Consider the following 18,354-nt stretch of genomic DNA (forward strand, 5'->3'; position numbering starts at 1 on the left):
TGGTTTAATGATGTTTCAGATCATACACTGTGGTGTATGAATTGCACTAACATTGTACAGGGCAAACAATAAAAAAGAGAAATAAAGTAAATCATTTCAATGTCCCATTCTCTAGTTGCTATTTTCAAAACATTCTGACTAACCACATGATGAATCTGAGTGGCCTGTCCCTTTTCATGGTGAAAAGGAAAAGTCCCACAACTAATGTCATGCCTACTGAATTATTGGCTTCCAAACTCTCAACTCTATTTTCAGCACTAGGAGGTCCTCTATCAGTCTTATCCCATTTGAATGGAGACAGAGAAGTGTTTTTGTACCACTGAAGTGGTTTCATCTGGATTTTGTACTAGACCAGCAACAATTTCAATCAAGGCCGGTGGGAAAGCACCCCAACATAATATTTATACCATCTCAGTTGAAAGGATGGGTTTGTAGGCAAGGCCTTTTCTCTGTGGCTTCATAATTGTCATTGATGAGGTCTGTTTGTGAGTTGAGCTGATTCCTTGGCACACTGTTATTTATTGCTCTTTCTGACTCTGGAATGGAGGCATCATGTTGAATTACTTTACGATGTTGAATAACTTCAATCAAGGACACATCAGCCCCATCAGTAAGAGCTCTATTTGTAGCGGTTCATAACTGCCCATTGATCAAAAGCAAAGTTCAAAGTCTGGAGCCAGAGACGAGAGCGGAGACTCGGCTATCATGCAGCCAAAAGTAATTGTGCCCCTCTGAGGAACGAAGTGCCCCAGCTTCAGCACACAACATACGCTGACAATTTTCATCTTTTACTGAATTCAGCGCCGTATTTATGAAAAGAAAAGGCTTCCAAACTCAGATTGTCTGCAACTAAAATGTTTAGATTTCAGTTGTAAATACTGGATTATTTCTTTCTGGAGTATCAGAAGGTACTTGAGCATATTATGTACAACTTTTTTTTTTTCTTTTTTTTTTTTTTTGGTATATCTTTTGTAAGAACATAATGTTTTTCCTTTCCCCCATTGTTCTAATCAGGAATGCCCTGTGGAGTCAGGTGACTTCAGAGCCCAACAGTGCTCTGCCCATAATGACATCAAATACCAAGGTCAAACATACGAGTGGATCCCAGTGACCTATGACTCCATCTCACCTTGTGCTCTGAGATGCCAGGCCCGGGGTAAAAACTTGGTGGTGGAACTGGCACCCAAAGTGTTGGATGGTACACGGTGTAAAGCTGATTCTCTGGACATGTGCATCAATGGCATCTGTCAGGTAAGCCAGAGTAAAGAGGGCATGAGATAAAACTGACCCCACAGCACTGCAATGCACATTTCTATATGTCTAAGGTTCTCCGTGTAAGTTCTCCACATTTTACAATCAATCTGTAATTTTTACAGTAACTGATTTAATTATTTAGCATCTTACATGGAAAAAGTTTTAGGTTTCCCATCTAGAATAGGGTTGTAAGTGACAGAGCTTGTGTGTAGTGAGTGAATGAGTTTTTATTCCGCTCTGGCCCTCATGTCTCGAAGTCCTTCTGGTTTTAGCTTCCAATAAGTCACTGTCAATGATTGGCTGAGGCATATACACCTGGTTCTTAATGAGATGGTGAGGAGAAGATTAGAGTAAATTGAGCAGCGCTCAGGTGGCTGAGGACAAAAGTTATATCCCTGTTCTACCGTTCAGTCCATTTAGAGCCCATAGTGTGCAAAAGAACTTACGCTGCCTTCTCGACGGTCATGCTCCATACGTAGTCCCTTAAGTCATCTGTGTATGTCATGCTATCAGTCTCCATTACATCTCATAACCACAGCTTAATGGCGTTGTGGTTTGAGGTCTAGAAGTTTTCCAGCTTAGATGTCCTCTTTTGTTTCCACTGAACAATTCATGTTTCCTTATAGAAGCCAATATACACTACATGTGCAGCTAAAATAGGACGATAATGAAATAATGAATATAAAGACTGTAAAAAGTAATTTTCTATATGTCACATGTCATGGGATTTGTGGCCTATATTTAGAACAGACCACTGAATGGACTGCAGCTGAAGTCTGCCTTCTGGTTCACAGCTGAAGTTTCTCTCAACCTGCCACTCTCATTAGATATCACTACACTGTCTTTTATTGCTTTGCTCTGTGACTGGGCAGCCCTCCTGGACTGGAACATAGGGATATAGGGTAAAGAAATTAGCCTGACCTGACAAGATGTCTCTTATAAAGGAATAAAGGAGACCGACAAGCCATATGTGAGTCGAGTAAAGCCAGCGGTTTCTGCTTGCCAGATAGAGGGAGAGAGAGGGGGGGTGAGGGTGGGGGCTTGTGCCCAGTCTCTGACAGGAATTGAGTTTCCACTTGACCATGACTCTACCGTCTGAGGGAAAAGACCTCGTCTCTACAAGGTTGCTGAAGTTACTGTCTGAAAATGAATGGAATTTTTTGTTTCTGTTGAAAAACTGGATGCATGTTAATAGGAGACTGAACACTACAACAGATTGTCATTTTTATTTATGTAGATATATTTTAAATATACCCGTAGTACACTGTATCGTGTAAGATGCTACTTTATTAAGTCATTTTCCCAATGAAAAGGCTCTACATTGTCAGTGGAGCTTGTGTCACTTGAAACTGCTCCACTCTGTTCTGTGTACTCTTCTTGCTAATTGCTACAAAAATGTCCCCAAATCCCTTCTTCTCTGTTCTTGCACCGATGCGCACATTCTAATTATCCATCTGCAAAATAACCATGATTCATAAATAAAGCATTATTCATTAATAATATTCATAATTTAATCTTTCCATGCTTTTATTTCTTCTTATCCCTGTTATTATTCCTTTCCATAAATGTCTAACAGCTACATAACTACCCTGTTACACTCTATTTTCTATTACTCCGTCCATTTCCTCATCCTTCCATTCATCTTGTCTGCAATCTTTTAATCCATGCTTTCCCATGCTGGTACCTCCTGTTTCTTTATTCGGTCTACTTTACGTTGTGTGTTTACCACACACGTCTTGCATTATAATTATTAAATGTCTTTCTGTCTTTTGTACATCTCCATCAAAGTCCACATTGAATTCAATCACTGCATTTGAATTACATTTTGGATACTGCGTCTCATATTGGACCTAATCTGAGCCGAGCTCAAGAGTATTAGGAAAGTGACTTCAAATGAATGCTGTTTATATGGTCCTGTTTACCGATGCTACTGGTTAAAGCTGGGCTGTATGCTTTCTCTGGCTGCCTTTCCCATGGCATGGAAAACATAAACAGTTTTTTTGAGCTCTGACGCTCAGCTGTGAAACTTGGCAGCTGTCCTCATGTACAGGCAATTTCTTAACTAAACAACTCTGACAGATGAAGAGATCTGAGGGTAAATAGTTCAGATTAGTGTAGTTAGGGCTGTTCTGCAGATGAAGGTCTACAACGTACACTTCATTCTTAAGATCCTCTCCTCAAATATTTATGGCTCCACATCGTGTTGAAATATACACTAAATTAAAAAGAATTAATGTAGCACTGTTGCTGAAATAGCAAGGAATATCAGTAAGCTCTTTGATAACACTGAATTTAAAACAGTTCTGTATTATTCTTTATCATGTATAATATATGTTTATTATAATGCAAAATATGTCTGAATTGAAAACCCTGCTTCTATAATATGTTGGTTAAAATTCACAGCGCAGCAGCCACATCTGAATAATGGAGATTTATTAATGATGGAGACTCTAATTAAATACTGTGTACCAGTCATGCATATGAGTATTCAGCATAAATAAAGGAGAGGAGTGTTGATCCAACCCAAGTGTGCATATCTTTATAAACAGAGCGGTGCTGGTTCGAATCAATGAGGTAAATTCTCACAGAAGCGGAATACAGTCACACATTTGAATGAGGTGTGCTGGCAAAGAGGCTGTGATAAAGCTGTTTTAGATACCCGAGGCTGGTTAGCAATAGAAGATGACTACTGCCTAATAAAGTATGACGCTCTCCCTCGCAGCCTTTTACGATCCTTGTTTTTTTTTTTTTTCTTTCTTTCTTTCTTTTCTCTTTCTCTTCTTCTTTCTCTCCTCTCGACCCTCGCCTTCTGCCTCCTCTTTCACCTGTTGTCCCCTCCAATCCGATGTCGCTGGCAGGAGGTGGGTTGCGACAGGCAGCTGGGGAGCAACGCTAAGGAGGACAACTGTGGTGTGTGCGCAGGAGACGGCTCAACCTGTCGGCTGGTCCGAGGGCAAGCGCTGCCCCACGTCTCGCCACAGGAACGTGAGTACACAGCGCTGCCGTCGTATCAGCATGCTCCTGCTCCTCTCTGTGCCCCTCCATTAACACTCCACTCCACCGTTCACACTCTCATAACTCAGCCAGCCTCCGATTTCAGGCCTGAGACTGGCTCTGCTCTCTTCTGGGCTGGAGGTGCGATTTAATCCACTGCATATTTTTATTAGTAGTGGACTACTTTACATACCATCTGTCTTTGCCTTTTCCCAGAGAGAGAAAGAGAGAGAGAGAGAGAGAGAGAGAGAGAGAGAGCAACATAATAAATACTCAGAATGCAGATTGATTTTGCTCTGCTGGCCTTCATACAAACTGTGTGAAGATGAATGTTATTTGAAGCTGTCACTGTTGTATATTTATATATTTCTAACTTTTTCACTTTATTTACTCGGCGGTGGTTAGTTCCACAAAGCTTTGTTTCAGGAGTGGTCCGTTGGATTTTTTATTTGGTTTTGGTTTTGATTTTTTTGTTTATTTGTTTTGATTTTTTAAAACATAAAAATAAATACAACCAGATTTTCAGTATTTCAGATTTTGATTATTTCTTTTTTTTTTGTGAGAATTTCTCAGATTTTCCTTGGTATGTGTTTACATTTTGTTTGGGAACAGTTTGTTTTTACATGATTGCTAACGCGTATTGTCTGGGATTATGGTCAGAGAAAAGGGACGGGCTTCGTCTTATCTCTGAGAGTTGTCAAGTGCTGTCTGACATTCTCAGGGTGACATGCTCTTTGGCTAACGACATGTTCATTGGCAGCAGGTTCATTTTGATACTGAGGTGGTTCTGTGGTCAGACATATGCTTTAACATTCTAGGAAGTGTCTGGTATGCTTTAGAGATAAGAATATTGACCTAGTCCTTTGGGTATTTCTTTTTTTTTAATACATGAAACATGAAACAACCACAAAGAATTGACTTTCTTGCAACTAGTAATAGAATGATTAAGAAAATATGATATTTTTTATTTTTCTGAATCATTTTCTTTGCAGAGCCAGGCCCAAATTTAGAAGGGCTGACACTTCCATTGCTTTCTGTTCTCAGTCACAATAACTGACATGTTGACTCTTAACTTACCATCATGCTCTGACCAACACAAGGCTGTCTTTGTACCGCTTTGAAAGTGGGGATGTGCTCAAATGTTATACGGTGGAAATAGAATTTTATATTGTTTTTGGAGGGATCCAGTCGTTAGCATTGGTCGGCGAAAAGCTGCCAGTTGTGCTGAAGTCATTTTCCGCATCCAAAAAATTCCTGTAGAACAAAGTAGTCAAAGAGGTCTGATTAAAACTACTGGAACTTTCGTTGCAATGGCAGACTTAGGCATTTTCACAGTATCATGCCATTCGTTTTAAGAGCCTGTTTAAGAAAATTTGAGAGTAACTCAATCCAAGCACATTATGCTCTTTCTAATAAAGGCTGTCTAGCTAATAATTCACTGCGTGCATTGATGACATGCAGCTTTTCTTTAAGTGGCGTACTGGGGCTGGCATGAGTGTTCTCAGAGGATTTTTGGTAATGAGATAGGTCACTCACCCTCCTGCATGATGGTCAGGACTTGTGATGACCTTCTGCCTCTTTTTCACTGGTGCGGAGTAAAACTCCTGAGTCACTGGCAGCGATAGCTCATTCCAGCAGCTCCGCGATGGCCTTCCCTCATTCCTGAAAGAAAACAAAAACAAACAAACAAAAAAAAAAATACATGAATGCAGAAAGAGAGAATTGTTTTTATTGTTCATTTTAGCTTCTTTGAGTCTCTTTATCCTTTGAGTTTTATGATTTGTTATTTTGGATGGATTCAGTGTTCATCACCCCCAGGAGAGCTCAAAAAACAAGTTCAATAGATAATTTGAAGGATCTTTACTTTGAAATGAAAGCAATTAGAAAACATCTCTCAAGTCTGCTTTTCAGGCTACTTTGAAATGTTCTGTTTGAAATGTGTTCATGATTTTTTTTTTTTTTTCCTCAGCAGTTGACCAGCCCTGAAAGTTATTTCATTATGCCCATAAATTGTAAGCCTTGCTGAATTTGTTCCCAAAAGTAATCTTTTTTGGGGCACCCAAGACGATGGCAGAGCTCCAGTAGTGCCTAATTGCTGGAAGCAGTGCCTATTGCCAAGGGGAGAAGTAGCTTGCTTCCCTTGCTTTAAACAGCATTAACACTCAGCCTTTCTATAAACTTCTTGTCCTGCATTACAGCCCCTTTCCTTGACCTGAGTGATGTCGTTTTCTGGCCAGATTTGAACGTGAAGAGACATGCTCGGTTGAAGCTTGGAGACAGTCGGCCGCAGTGAAAATCCACTGCCACAAACGTGCCGTGCTCTTCACATTGCACGTGCTGTGAACTTGAACGATACAGACAGAAACATATGAAATATGTACTGTGTCTAACGTCAGGGAACCACTAAAGAAGGAATGTAAACACTATAGATTTATGAATAAGATAGATATTGAGACAAACCATATCAGCTTCTTGACAGGAGCATTTTAATGCCCTTGGTTTTCAGGACTCTGGTAAATGACAATTTTATTGATTTGATTTGAAATTGAGATGTGTTATCTATAGATTTAAAAAAAACATGACCTTAGGCTGTTTTGACTTAAGTTTCTCTTCACAGAACTCCATCAGCTCCTGATCAGAACTGTCAGAGATTTGGGTGTGGATTGATGGCTGATGGTGGCACTGCTGTGTATGTGTGTGTGTGTGTGTGTGTGTGTGTGTGTGTGTGTATAATCCTGTGGATTCTGTGTGTTTGAGATATTGTGTAAGTCTACAAAGTAAGACTGTTAAATGTAGCTTAGCACATGAGGACAGGATAATTAACATGCTGGTTATGAGGTGCTTCTGCAGGCCAGGTTTCATCTGATTCCCATGCACACACTCCCAGACTACTCCCTGAATCTCCCTGAAAACTTAGATCTTATACCACTGACCTGAACTGGCCGCAACACTGTACAATTTTAAAACACAACAGTGAAATTGTCTTTTTTAAGACAATTTCACTATTCACTTAATTTGTTAAATTAAAATAGTTCATTACCTCATGATGCAGTAACAGTTCAAAGTAATATGTAAATAGATTAAACTAACACACGCCACACTAACGTGCCACAGATACACACACACACACTACATTTGTAAGCAGAAAGTATGTCTGTGCATGCTCCTTACAATGCTCCTTAGTTCATATGATGGACAGGTGTAGTGGATTAATATGGAACCTGCATTATAAAACGACAGATCTAGATCCATTGTGGTTTCACTGAATGAGATGAAATATTCAAACTGTGCTCATATGAAAATATATAAATTATAGGTAAACCACCATTTGAACTAAGGGGCGTTGTTAGGAATTACTGTGTTAGTCCAACACTAATTGAAAACACTGTGTCTGTTTTCTATTGTGGGTTTCTGTTTATTGAAGTGGTAATTGGGAGATTTTTACTGAGTACTTACAGAAACCACAGATGTTTACTATGAAGAAATGATGAACTCATTGAGCGTGACAGTGCTGTGGTGTGTGTGTACTCTCAAGGCAGCATTATGGTGTAATGGTTGTTTTAAATATTTACACTTTAATATCATTTGCATGACTGGTAAATTAATGCAGCACACGTGCAGATGGTTGCTGCTTTATAGGCATTTTAGTGCCTTATCACCCTAGTGTGGTTGAACGCTGCCACAGAGGCAGTCCTTCTTCATTTGTCTTCTGTTAGAGAATGATTGTGATTCCTCCTGGTCATTTGTCTTTTGTGTTAGAGAATGACTCCTCCTGGTCTTCTCCTCCTACAGCTGTGAAGACTGTCATTGAAGTCCCGCTGGGCAGCCGTGGACTAAGAGTTACAGCTAAAGGTCCTGATTTGATGGGTGAGTAAGTCTCAGAAATGCTGTCCTTTGGTTCACTGCATGTTGAAAACCAGGCTGACAACACCCAACATCTCCATGTGTTTGATCAGGTAGTGTAGCTGACCCCTAGAGTATCTACTGAACCCCTCTGAGCCTGCATATGTCAAAGTTCATTCACTGAGTTTATCCAATACACGTTTTATTACTGTAGGTCTTTTGGCTAATATAACACATCACATTCAGTATTTATAGAAATAGACTGCTGATCTATCCAAAGGGGACATTCTTTTTTGGTATTGAAATGATGTAATAAATCTAGGTTGATAACAGTTTGAAAAGCATTTCTAAATTTTGTTTTTATACTTTTTTTTCATTTAAACATTTAATCAGTGTTGAAATGACCGTAGATGATTACGAGCTATTTCTCATTGAAGTTATTACTTTCAATACAATTGAAACCAGACGCTAATGACGTTAAAGTCAACAAATCAACAATGCCATGCTTCAGAAAGCCACAAACACATTTTCCTTTCTCTCTCTCTCTCTGTTTCAAACACACACACACACACACACACACATGCACTTTCATAGTTTAATGTTTTCTCCAGACTTATTTTCTTTAATTATCTTTCGCTTTTCATGTTTTTTCTTTTTTCTCTGTGGGATGTTTGCCCCTTTTTCTCACTTTTTTGATCTCATGCATTGTCTTGTGATCAAAGTGTGATCCTATGAAGATGTTGTGACACTGCAGCTCCAGACAGCATGTAGCTGTGAGAATCACTTCACTGTGACTCGCTTCACTGTGAACATCTGTCGCATGTGTAGTCTTCTACTGTGTGCGTTACATATCACAAGGCAGGACAGAACTTAATGACTTACCCTAAACACATGGAAATGTGTGGTAGTATGTACACGTGTTTTTGTACATATTACATGTGCCTATTTCTGTGTGTACGTGTGCGTGTGTGTGTGTGTGTGTGTGTGTGTGTGTGTGTGCCTATATGCCCACACACATAAAATTGACTTACTTTACACACTGCTTCCTCTGTGTAAATTCTGTGGAGAAGACATATACTGCAGGAGAGTGTTTTTATGGTGGGTTTAGATCGTTAGGTTGGTTAGTAGGTCGATTTGTGGTGGCCGGAAACCCTGTGCTATGGAGATCAGGAACCGATAGCATGCCAAATTTTCCTAACAGACCTGCTACCCGGAGAGAGCTACACAAGAGACCATCCCCAGCAATCTATTCCCCTGCACTTGCACATATGCTAACACACACACACACACACACACACACACAAACATACACAGACACACACCAACATACTCAAAACCTGGCCTTCTATGTTTTCACAGCTCTTGCCTTATTGGTTGCAAACATCTCAATTGCGAGCCAGGGGCTTTTAATGGATGTTTGTCTTGTCAGACATTTCAAAAAAGGGGTTTTGAGTGACCTTAAAATTACTTACACAGATCATTTATCAACTACCAGGAGGCTTACAATATGGATGTGGAAAGGTCCACTGTGGAAAAAAAGACCACAGGAAAGGAAGGAAAACAAAAATGTAATGTTCCAGTACCCAAATGTTAAGTTCATGAACTCAAGAGAAACTAAATATTATCAGAAGCTATTTAGAAATGGATAATCATATTACCTCCCAGTCTTATAGGTATTGTTAATACATATTTTGATTACAGATGATTTCCTTACCTGGAATTCTGAGACCGTGATTTTTTGTTATTGTTTCAAGTTATAAAGTACTGAACTAAGTAGTTTAAAGTCAGAAATATATTACTCAATCTTGAACTATTTGAGAAACATATCAAACACTCGTAGTAACTCTATCCATGTCTTCATTTTTAGTGGAAACATTTTTGGGAATAGTTTGAAGTACTACATCATAGTAGCAGTTATGAGAGCAACATGTGTGAGGGAAGGAGAAATAGAAGTGACTTGAGAGATTTGTAGTGCTGTAAACAAACAAACAAACAAAAAAATCCATCATGTTTTTATGAACAAAGTTTATTTTCAATTTTTTTTGTGTGCATTATAAATTACTCAATAGACTCAATCAAGTAACTTTTCGAATTGATGTTTCTTCTCACTTACAGTTTCAAGAACCACCGTTTAGGTGGGAAAAGTTGTGCACTGAGCAAGTCTGAACATGTGTTTATTACACATTTATTTAATCACTTTATATCTTTAGTCATAAAATATAATGTGGTCACCTACTGCAGATTAAATCTACATGCATTCAGGAGATAACTGGTGTGACAGAAGATACTCTGTCAGGAGGTCATTCAAAGTCATTTCAAACTCAAACTGTAGTATGATTGTAATAGCTGGTTGGTTGTTGTTGTTGTTTTTTTTTAAAACAAAACAAAACAGTTATTGAGGCCCATTGGCTCCATGGCACCAGAGAGGAGCATGCGTTCAGCCTGCCTGGCTCTTACACAGTGGGCAACACTACAGTGGAGTACCAGAGAGGCTCAGACAGACAAACCCTCCGCAGCCCCGGGCCCTTGGCAGCAGACTTCACTATTAAGGTGGGCAAAGAGAGAAAGAAGAGGCGTCCTCTGAAAGAGGGGAAACCGATGGACGAAAAGATCATGTATATTATCAATTATATATTTATATATTAATATCTTTTTTACATACTATGTTTTATTCAGTGTTATTTGGCCAGGTCTTAGACTGTCTGGACAATTAACCACAATTACCTAAAATCTTAGGCAGGAAAGTCACTACTATTAAATTTACAGCCGATTGTGTTTTCCAATTCACGTTTGTGCATATGGGTTATGTAGCACATGTAAAGATGAAACAACACATGTTGTAGTAAATGCAGTTATGAAAGCACTGAAAAACAGTTCACTCATGGTTATTAATGTATGTAAAACAATTCTGAAATGTTCGGTGGGCAAATTTTATACTGGGAAACGTTCTTTGAAAATTGGTTGTGTAAAAACCATCTCAGTAGGTGAGCACAAAGAAAAAATGAAAAGGTTTATAAATTGAAATTATATGGTGATTAAACATTCTTAAATTTGTGCCAAATCACTGCTCATACATGTGAACATTTGTAATCAGACATTAATATCAGAGCAGTTATTCTAGATGATTCATTTGTGTGGGAAATTGAAACAGCATGAAAAGACTGCTTAACTAATCATCATTGCCTACATGTCCAGACTGATGGAGACTTAATGGCAAGTGCTCTGTGCTCTATTCCACATGGAACAAGTGACATCATACTGTTCCCCACTTCAGACCTTCTGAATTAATGCAGTCCACATTAGTCACATCAAAACTGTTTAGAAAATGAAGGTTTATTCTCTGTTTCTCTGATTATGATTATTGAGGCTAAATGTTGACCAGAGGTTTGGGATATGAGTCTTAATTTTACATGAGCAATGCGGCCTTTTCCCCTTCTCAGGTGAAGTATGCAGCCCCTAAAGAGACAGTGATGCAGTTCATGTTCTACCAGCCCATTCGCTACCAGTGGAGAGAGACAGACTTCTTCCCTTGTTCTGTCACCTGTGGAGGAGGTGCCATTCACACCTATAGATAGGGACCTATTTTAGTTTGTCTCCCACAAATATATTTTTCATGTCTAACAACCAAACAGCCATAATTCACTTTATTATACTCATTTTACACTCATCCAACTTATTTTATGTATGAATTTACTCATTATAATTTGGTCAAGTCTTTTAGACATTCAGGAGAGTGGTAGAGTATGAGCATGAAGGTTTTTAGAAGTATTTGATCTCTTTACGTGGGTCTTTGTGTTTTAACTCTGTAATGTTTCTGGTGTCTAGGGTATCAGCTCAACTCAGCTGACTGCATGGATGTTCGCTATAACAAAGTTGTTCCTGAACACCACTGCCACAGCTACCCAGAGAACACCAAACCCAAGCCCAAACTGAAGGAGTGCAATATGGATCCATGTCCTGAAAGGCTGGTTCTATTTCTCTCTCTCTCTCTCTCTCTCTCTCTCTCTCTCTCTCTCTCTCTCTCTCTCTCTCTCTCTCTCTCTCTTTCCTACAGGCTACGTGAAGAGTGTTTAAGTGAAATTTATGTAAATTACCTATGCTAAGACAAACAAATCATAGAATTACTGTGTTACAGTGATTGGGGTTGATTGCTACATATGTAGTCCAGTAAACTAAAGTGGACACCACATGATTCACCTGCATGATGTCATCTCATTATGTGCTCAGTGTAAATACTGTGAGGTCTGACCGTTTGGACTGATACTGTTTCTCAACAGCGATGGCTTCAAAGAAGTGATGCCATATGATCATTTCCAGCCACTGCCCCGGTGAGCAAGCCTTCTTATTAAAAAAATTAACAACAAAACACATTAAAAAAAGACATGGTCTGATATAAGCACTAGGTTTAAAATAAAAAGGAAGGACCTGCATTTTCTCATTTAAATGATACGTTTTTAAATTGTTAGTTAAACTGGTTGTAATTTTAGTCACAAGCATTGGTAGATACGCCTCCATCTTTATTCCATTACAGTAAACATTGATATTGCTTCAGTAGACCTTTTACCTTACTCCAACTGGGTTTTCAAATAGCATTTTCAATATAGTGAATTTCTATTTATTTTAATATAAAACCTGAACAAAACATTTTAGAGTGATTTTTCTCAAGGTAGACACTGTCATCCATTTTACATATTCAAGAATCAAGAACTTTATTGTCATTGCACAAGCACAACGAAATTGTAATTGCATCAACCTTCAAATGGTGCATTTAAGTTTAAAACCTCACACGTATTTACAAAATAAATAAATAAATAAATACATGCAAAATATCAGCGATTAAAAAAAGGACAGAATCTAAGCAATATAAATACGAAATGCAAACAATATAATGTATAAAATGCAATTAACGATAAAACGAACACGGTATTCTCTGAGATCTTGTTAATATTTTATGTAATAACATGTTTGAGAGAAATAAAAGTAGAAATATTGTGTTAACAGCATTTATACGAAATGTAGAATTGTACTTTTTATGAAATTTTATGAAATGTGAAACTGTAATTGTAAATGATTGTTTTGTGGGAATGATACCTTATCTAACAGCTTTTGACACCAGTCCAAAAGGCCATTTCATCATCCAAAAATCTGGACTGCACTGTTCATACAGAATTTTCATCAATGTTCTGTTGCCCCATAACTGGAAAATTTATGGCTGTCCTAACTGGAAACTGTAAATGTATCACTGGCCATTGTTCTGGAGTACTGCTAGACAAATAGAAAAGCCTTACTATGTTTCATCAGGTTCTTACCCACATGTTAATGGCTTATGAGAATTCAGTTCTTCAAAGGAGGGGATAAAACTTGTGGGTTTTTTCAAGTGCTACAGAGATGTCAGTATCAGTCTTGTTCCGACCAATGAATGTCTTTGACCACTATAAGCAAATAATGCAAAGTCTTGGATGTTTACTCAATATGTAGAATTTTTTTTTGTTAATTAATAGTATTAATTTGTGGTGTTAGCTGTTTCGCATATTTGTGTAAATTAACTATTCAATAATATATGCATATATAGAGAGACCATCCAGTGCTCTATTTAGTCATAAAATACATATCACTAGGCATCGAAATTGCATTATGTTTTTGCATCTTAGTGTCTTTATCTTTGTGATCTAACTGTCGATGTTGCTAGTGTCTTGTGCTGTCTCTAGCACTGATACTGTTCAAAACAAATATCACTGCAGCAATAGGAGCCTGTGCGACCAGTTACTTAAAATTCCGACAGGATGTTCAATGGCTGTTCTTATCACCCAAACTGTGAACCACATGCTTTTTCAAGAAGTAGCAAGCATTTTTGGTTGCTGCACTGACTATAAACCTGACGAGCCTCAAAGAATTCTGCCTCACAGTTACTCCTTAAGTTCTCCAAGTTCCAGCTCTGACCACTAATTATTCACCACTGTGCATAATCCCTGTTAAAATATATTATTATCTTATTACATTGTAATGAATAAATATTAACTTTGGATCACAGGTGTGCTGTAGAACATATAATAACAGTATCTTGCTCCAACTTCAGCTGGGAACAGAACCCATGGACGTCATGTTCCGTGTCCTGTGGAGGAGGCAGTCAGGAGAGGAGTGTGGTTTGTGTGGAAGAGAATGTTCATGGTCAGATCGCTCAGGTAGAGGAGTGGAAATGTGCACATTCTACCCGACCTGTCACTACGCAGAGCTGCAACACCTTTGACTGTCCAAACTGGGTGGCTATGGAATGGTCTCAGGTGAGTTTCCCATCCATCCATTCACATTGTTCATTTATCATCATTACATTATCACCATTACGTTGAGCAAACACATAGCTATAGATGTATGCTAACAGAGTGGTCTTAGGTAAGGTTCCGTTCATACATATCTTCATCCATCCATTCACCTGATTTTCTACCATTGCTACCATTACGCTGACCAAACACACAGCTGTAGATTCACAGACTGAAACATGACGTGCTAACAGATTTTGTGCATATGTTGCAGTGCACTGTTACCTGTGGCCGTGGCTTGCGTTACAGAGTGGTGCTGTGCATTGATCATAGAGGGCAGCACACAGGCGGCTGTAATGCAGCACTCAAACCTCATGTTAAAGAGGACTGCCTGGTGCCTGTGGCATGCTACAAACCTCGAGGTATCACCCGTATTTATGGCAGTGTTATGTGTAATTCTAGGTGCGAATGAGAGAGAGAGCGAGAGAGAGAGAGCGAGAGAGAGAGAGAGAGAGAAAGAGAGAGAGAGGGAAAATATCTGTGTGTGTGTGTGTGTGTGCGTGTGTGTGTGTGTGTATGCTTATGTATGCTTGAGTCTGCCAATCTTACCAAAAAATTGCGTAATCGAAGATAAGGCTATGTCCCTTTAGCTCATTAGAGACATCTCAAGTCAGTGTGTGTTATGCTGAAGTTAAAAATGTCACACAGGATTTCTCATGAAGTGAACTGTGAATGGGAAAAATCTTGTCAACCCTTAAAGCCACATACAGACATTCCCAGCTCATATGGAGTCATTTATGATATAGGTCAGCTCTATTCCTATTTCTCGCTGTCTACCTCCATGCTGCCCTGTGCATTTTTTGACTGAGCTAATGACTGTCTGAGTCCTCAGCCAGACTCTTCTCTTCTCTCTCACACATAGCAAATGAGTCAGGTTTCTCCTGGCAAGACATGTCGATATGGAGGACTCATTCATATGACTTGGCTATGTGTCAAAGGCAGAAAGTATGTTACTGATTAAAATCATTTATATACGTATATGAATGAGATGCATTTTTCAGCTATCACACATGACCTTCCCTTCCTTGTCAGATATCTTGGAAACCTCTTGAGGTGGAAACTGATCCATTTTTCATGATGTTAAAGATAATAACAGGCCTCTGTGTCTTCCCAATAATTTGGATGAGGACAGTTACAGTGTTAGTTGAGTCACATAGAGGATCCCTATGACAGATTAGAGAATAATAGGTTAAACACATTTTCACTGTAACAGTATGTGAATAACCCATGGTGGTATTAAATGATCAAAATGTCGTTGCCAAGAAACATATTCTTTCAAGTACAACCATTTTCCTTATAATTTAAGTCCTGCTTAACATACATACTTGAAGTCTAACATACTTGTAAAACTTTAAGGATTAAAATTGGAGAGGGCAGTTTCTTGACTCTTTCATCTAATTTTTGAAGTCTAATTCCAAATGTTAGGATGCCTGCTATTACAAAAAAAAAAAAAAAGCCCAAAATCCTAAAGCCAAAACCAGAGCCCTCAGAATGTGCACCGCTCTCTGTGGCAATGTGGAGCACACACGGTTTACTACTATCCCACAGTTACCAGAAGCTGTGATAATGACTTTTCAGTTCAATAAATGGTTCCTTGTGCAAATATTTGGTTGGCACATGGAGATTTATGTCTGGCTTTATTAGCTCTGTTTGGATAGAGGTCTATCAGAGAGCAGTGCCGCAGTGTGACCACCCCTGACTGCCTAACCTTCAGACGGACATAGGACCAACTGCCGTGCTTGGAAATAGATATTCAGGTCATGTTATCAGAGAGATAGGAGTGTTTCACAGCGCTAGTGCCCACTGATTGGAGACCAGTAATCTGGAAATGCAAACATAAATGAGGATATCTGTCTTTTGTGGCCTGCAGAGATCTTTCAGATCTGAAGAGGCAAACATTGAGGGAGTGAATAGTTTCTGTTAGTGTGAGGGACTTATCGTTCCCATTTCTTCTGAGACCAGGTTATAACCCCCTTGGCCCCCAAACTGAAAATCCAACCAAAGGAGATAAATAGTAACCTGTCGTGCCAACAGAAATAATGGTTTTTGTGCAAATAAGAATTCAGAGGACGTTTTAGCTAAAGTACTAAATGTGGAATATGCCAAGGACAACGTACTTTTCCGTGTGACTGAAAACTGGACAGGAAATTTGCATGTACAAGCGTTATGCTTTGCATTGTGGTACCTGTGAAAATCGCAAAAAAAATAAAAATAGATTAAAAAAAACACATAGGCAGATGTTTCTTTATGTATGCAGTCTTGAAAATGAATAACGGTGAGAGTACCTTCATGGTTAGCTCAAGTTACTGTCACTAGGTGTATTAATCTATGTGCTCTGTACTCCATTTCAGAGAGCCTCCCAGTGGAAGCCAAGCTGCCCTGGTTAAAACAAGCTCAGGAGCTAGAGGAAACCAAAGTGGCTTCAGAGGAACCCACGTAAGTACACCACCCCTAAATACCACAGTGAATAGAAATATTTCAAATACATGGCTTAAATGTCAGCTCATATTTACAATAGCATTTTCCTTTATTTCTAAAACGGACATGATTCAATATTAGTTTAACGCTCATAGCTCTAGGCATGGCACTACATCCCCAGGCAAGCATTTCAATCTGGCCCTAATCTATGGGTAGGGAAATGCTTCCTTATGCTTCTTAGATATATACATATTACCAGTTTCACAGATGTTTGGCAGTTGTTCACTCAGAGAACAGTTTTTTTTTAATACAGGATTTTAAAGGTAAAACCTTCTCATCACTATTCATCAGCTTCAAACAAGTACATTAATCCAATTGCCATCCAGCTCCAGTCAGACAAAAACTCCAAAGTGGCCAGATAGAACATAGCTGTTTTGGACAACCATATCCAACCAGCACGGAGTCCGATTTCCTCTTATTCTTTCTGTCTTTTGAAACACTCTCTAGTCTATTCTGAAACACGAAATTGTGCTATTATTAGAGTTATCTTCCCCATCTTTGCAACCATACCCCCATTAATAGTTGCCCAGGGAGTGAATACAGCTCCCCTGTCAAAGCCACAAACAGAGCTGCCAGATTTGTCCCCGGCCCGGAGACAGCCTCCAGCCCCTGCGGTCTACCAAAGGCATCTATCACTGAAACTCGTAAAAGAGAAGTATGTGGGGTGAAAGCATTTAAAGGTTCACAGAGGAGTACGGTTAGGGACCCTCAGTCAGAAGGGAGAGGGAGATAAGATCTACTGTTTGCATGATAACTACCCTTGAATTACACCTCTTAGTGGAGAGTATCAGTCAGCAAGTTCTGCCTCAGTTCTCAAGTAGCTAAATTTAGGGGAGTTCAGGGAGGTGTTTTGCTGGTTAATCTGAATCATCAGAGAATGGCCCTGCTCTTCTTTGCTGTGGATTTTGGTTTGTGAATGACTGCCTGTGATTTGGTTCTCTGGGCCACATGGGGTTGAACATGAGCATGGTAGTTTGTACCAGGCTTTATCCCTGGTCTGATAAGGCACTTAGAGGCACATTCAACCAGCTCCTACACAGGTTTATTCTGCTTCCCATCTGAGAGATTACGGCACCGCATACTGCCTGCCTATGACTCATTCTCTCTCTCACACGCACACACACACACACACACACACACACACACGCCGGCACGCATGCGCATGCACACAACCTCATCCACGTCCACATACACAACTACACAACTGAACACTCACCACTGCCAGCCTCCCACCTGTTGAAAATTTCAAGTGGCACCTCAGAAATCAACCGTTGCTTATTCAACCCATACGTGAAATCTGTTTTCTAGATCATGCAAGGCGTTTTGATTCTGACATCATGATATCCCTTAATAACATGCCTACATTAGTCAAAACATGACATGTTTTTGGCTTTTGGGGAATTACAGGTCTCATAAACTCTAATTCCATAAGCATGGAGAGTGTTTAGACAGCAGGAACAGAAGGTGC

The 18,354-nt window shown here is 39.3% G+C and overlaps 1 protein-coding gene across 1 annotated transcript in view; it reads left to right on the forward strand.

The window, feature by feature from the left end:
* Positions 1 to 18,354, forward strand: part of adamtsl3 (ADAMTS-like 3) — an 82,914-nt gene that overhangs the window by 43,583 nt on the left and 20,977 nt on the right. The window contains exons 5-14 of the mRNA XM_030794236.1: positions 1,015 to 1,251; positions 4,113 to 4,239; positions 8,041 to 8,115; positions 10,484 to 10,641; positions 11,532 to 11,643; positions 11,917 to 12,055; positions 12,369 to 12,419; positions 14,168 to 14,372; positions 14,623 to 14,770; positions 16,760 to 16,844. Coding sequence (XP_030650096.1) covers positions 1,015 to 1,251; positions 4,113 to 4,239; positions 8,041 to 8,115; positions 10,484 to 10,641; positions 11,532 to 11,643; positions 11,917 to 12,055; positions 12,369 to 12,419; positions 14,168 to 14,372; positions 14,623 to 14,770; positions 16,760 to 16,844 — 1,337 coding nt within the window. The remainder of the gene's footprint in view (positions 1 to 1,014; positions 1,252 to 4,112; positions 4,240 to 8,040; positions 8,116 to 10,483; positions 10,642 to 11,531; positions 11,644 to 11,916; positions 12,056 to 12,368; positions 12,420 to 14,167; positions 14,373 to 14,622; positions 14,771 to 16,759; positions 16,845 to 18,354) is intronic.

Source organism: Chanos chanos, chromosome 2 (genome assembly GCF_902362185.1).
Source record: "Chanos chanos chromosome 2, fChaCha1.1, whole genome shotgun sequence".
Classification (NCBI taxonomy): Eukaryota; Metazoa; Chordata; class Actinopteri; order Gonorynchiformes; family Chanidae; genus Chanos; species Chanos chanos.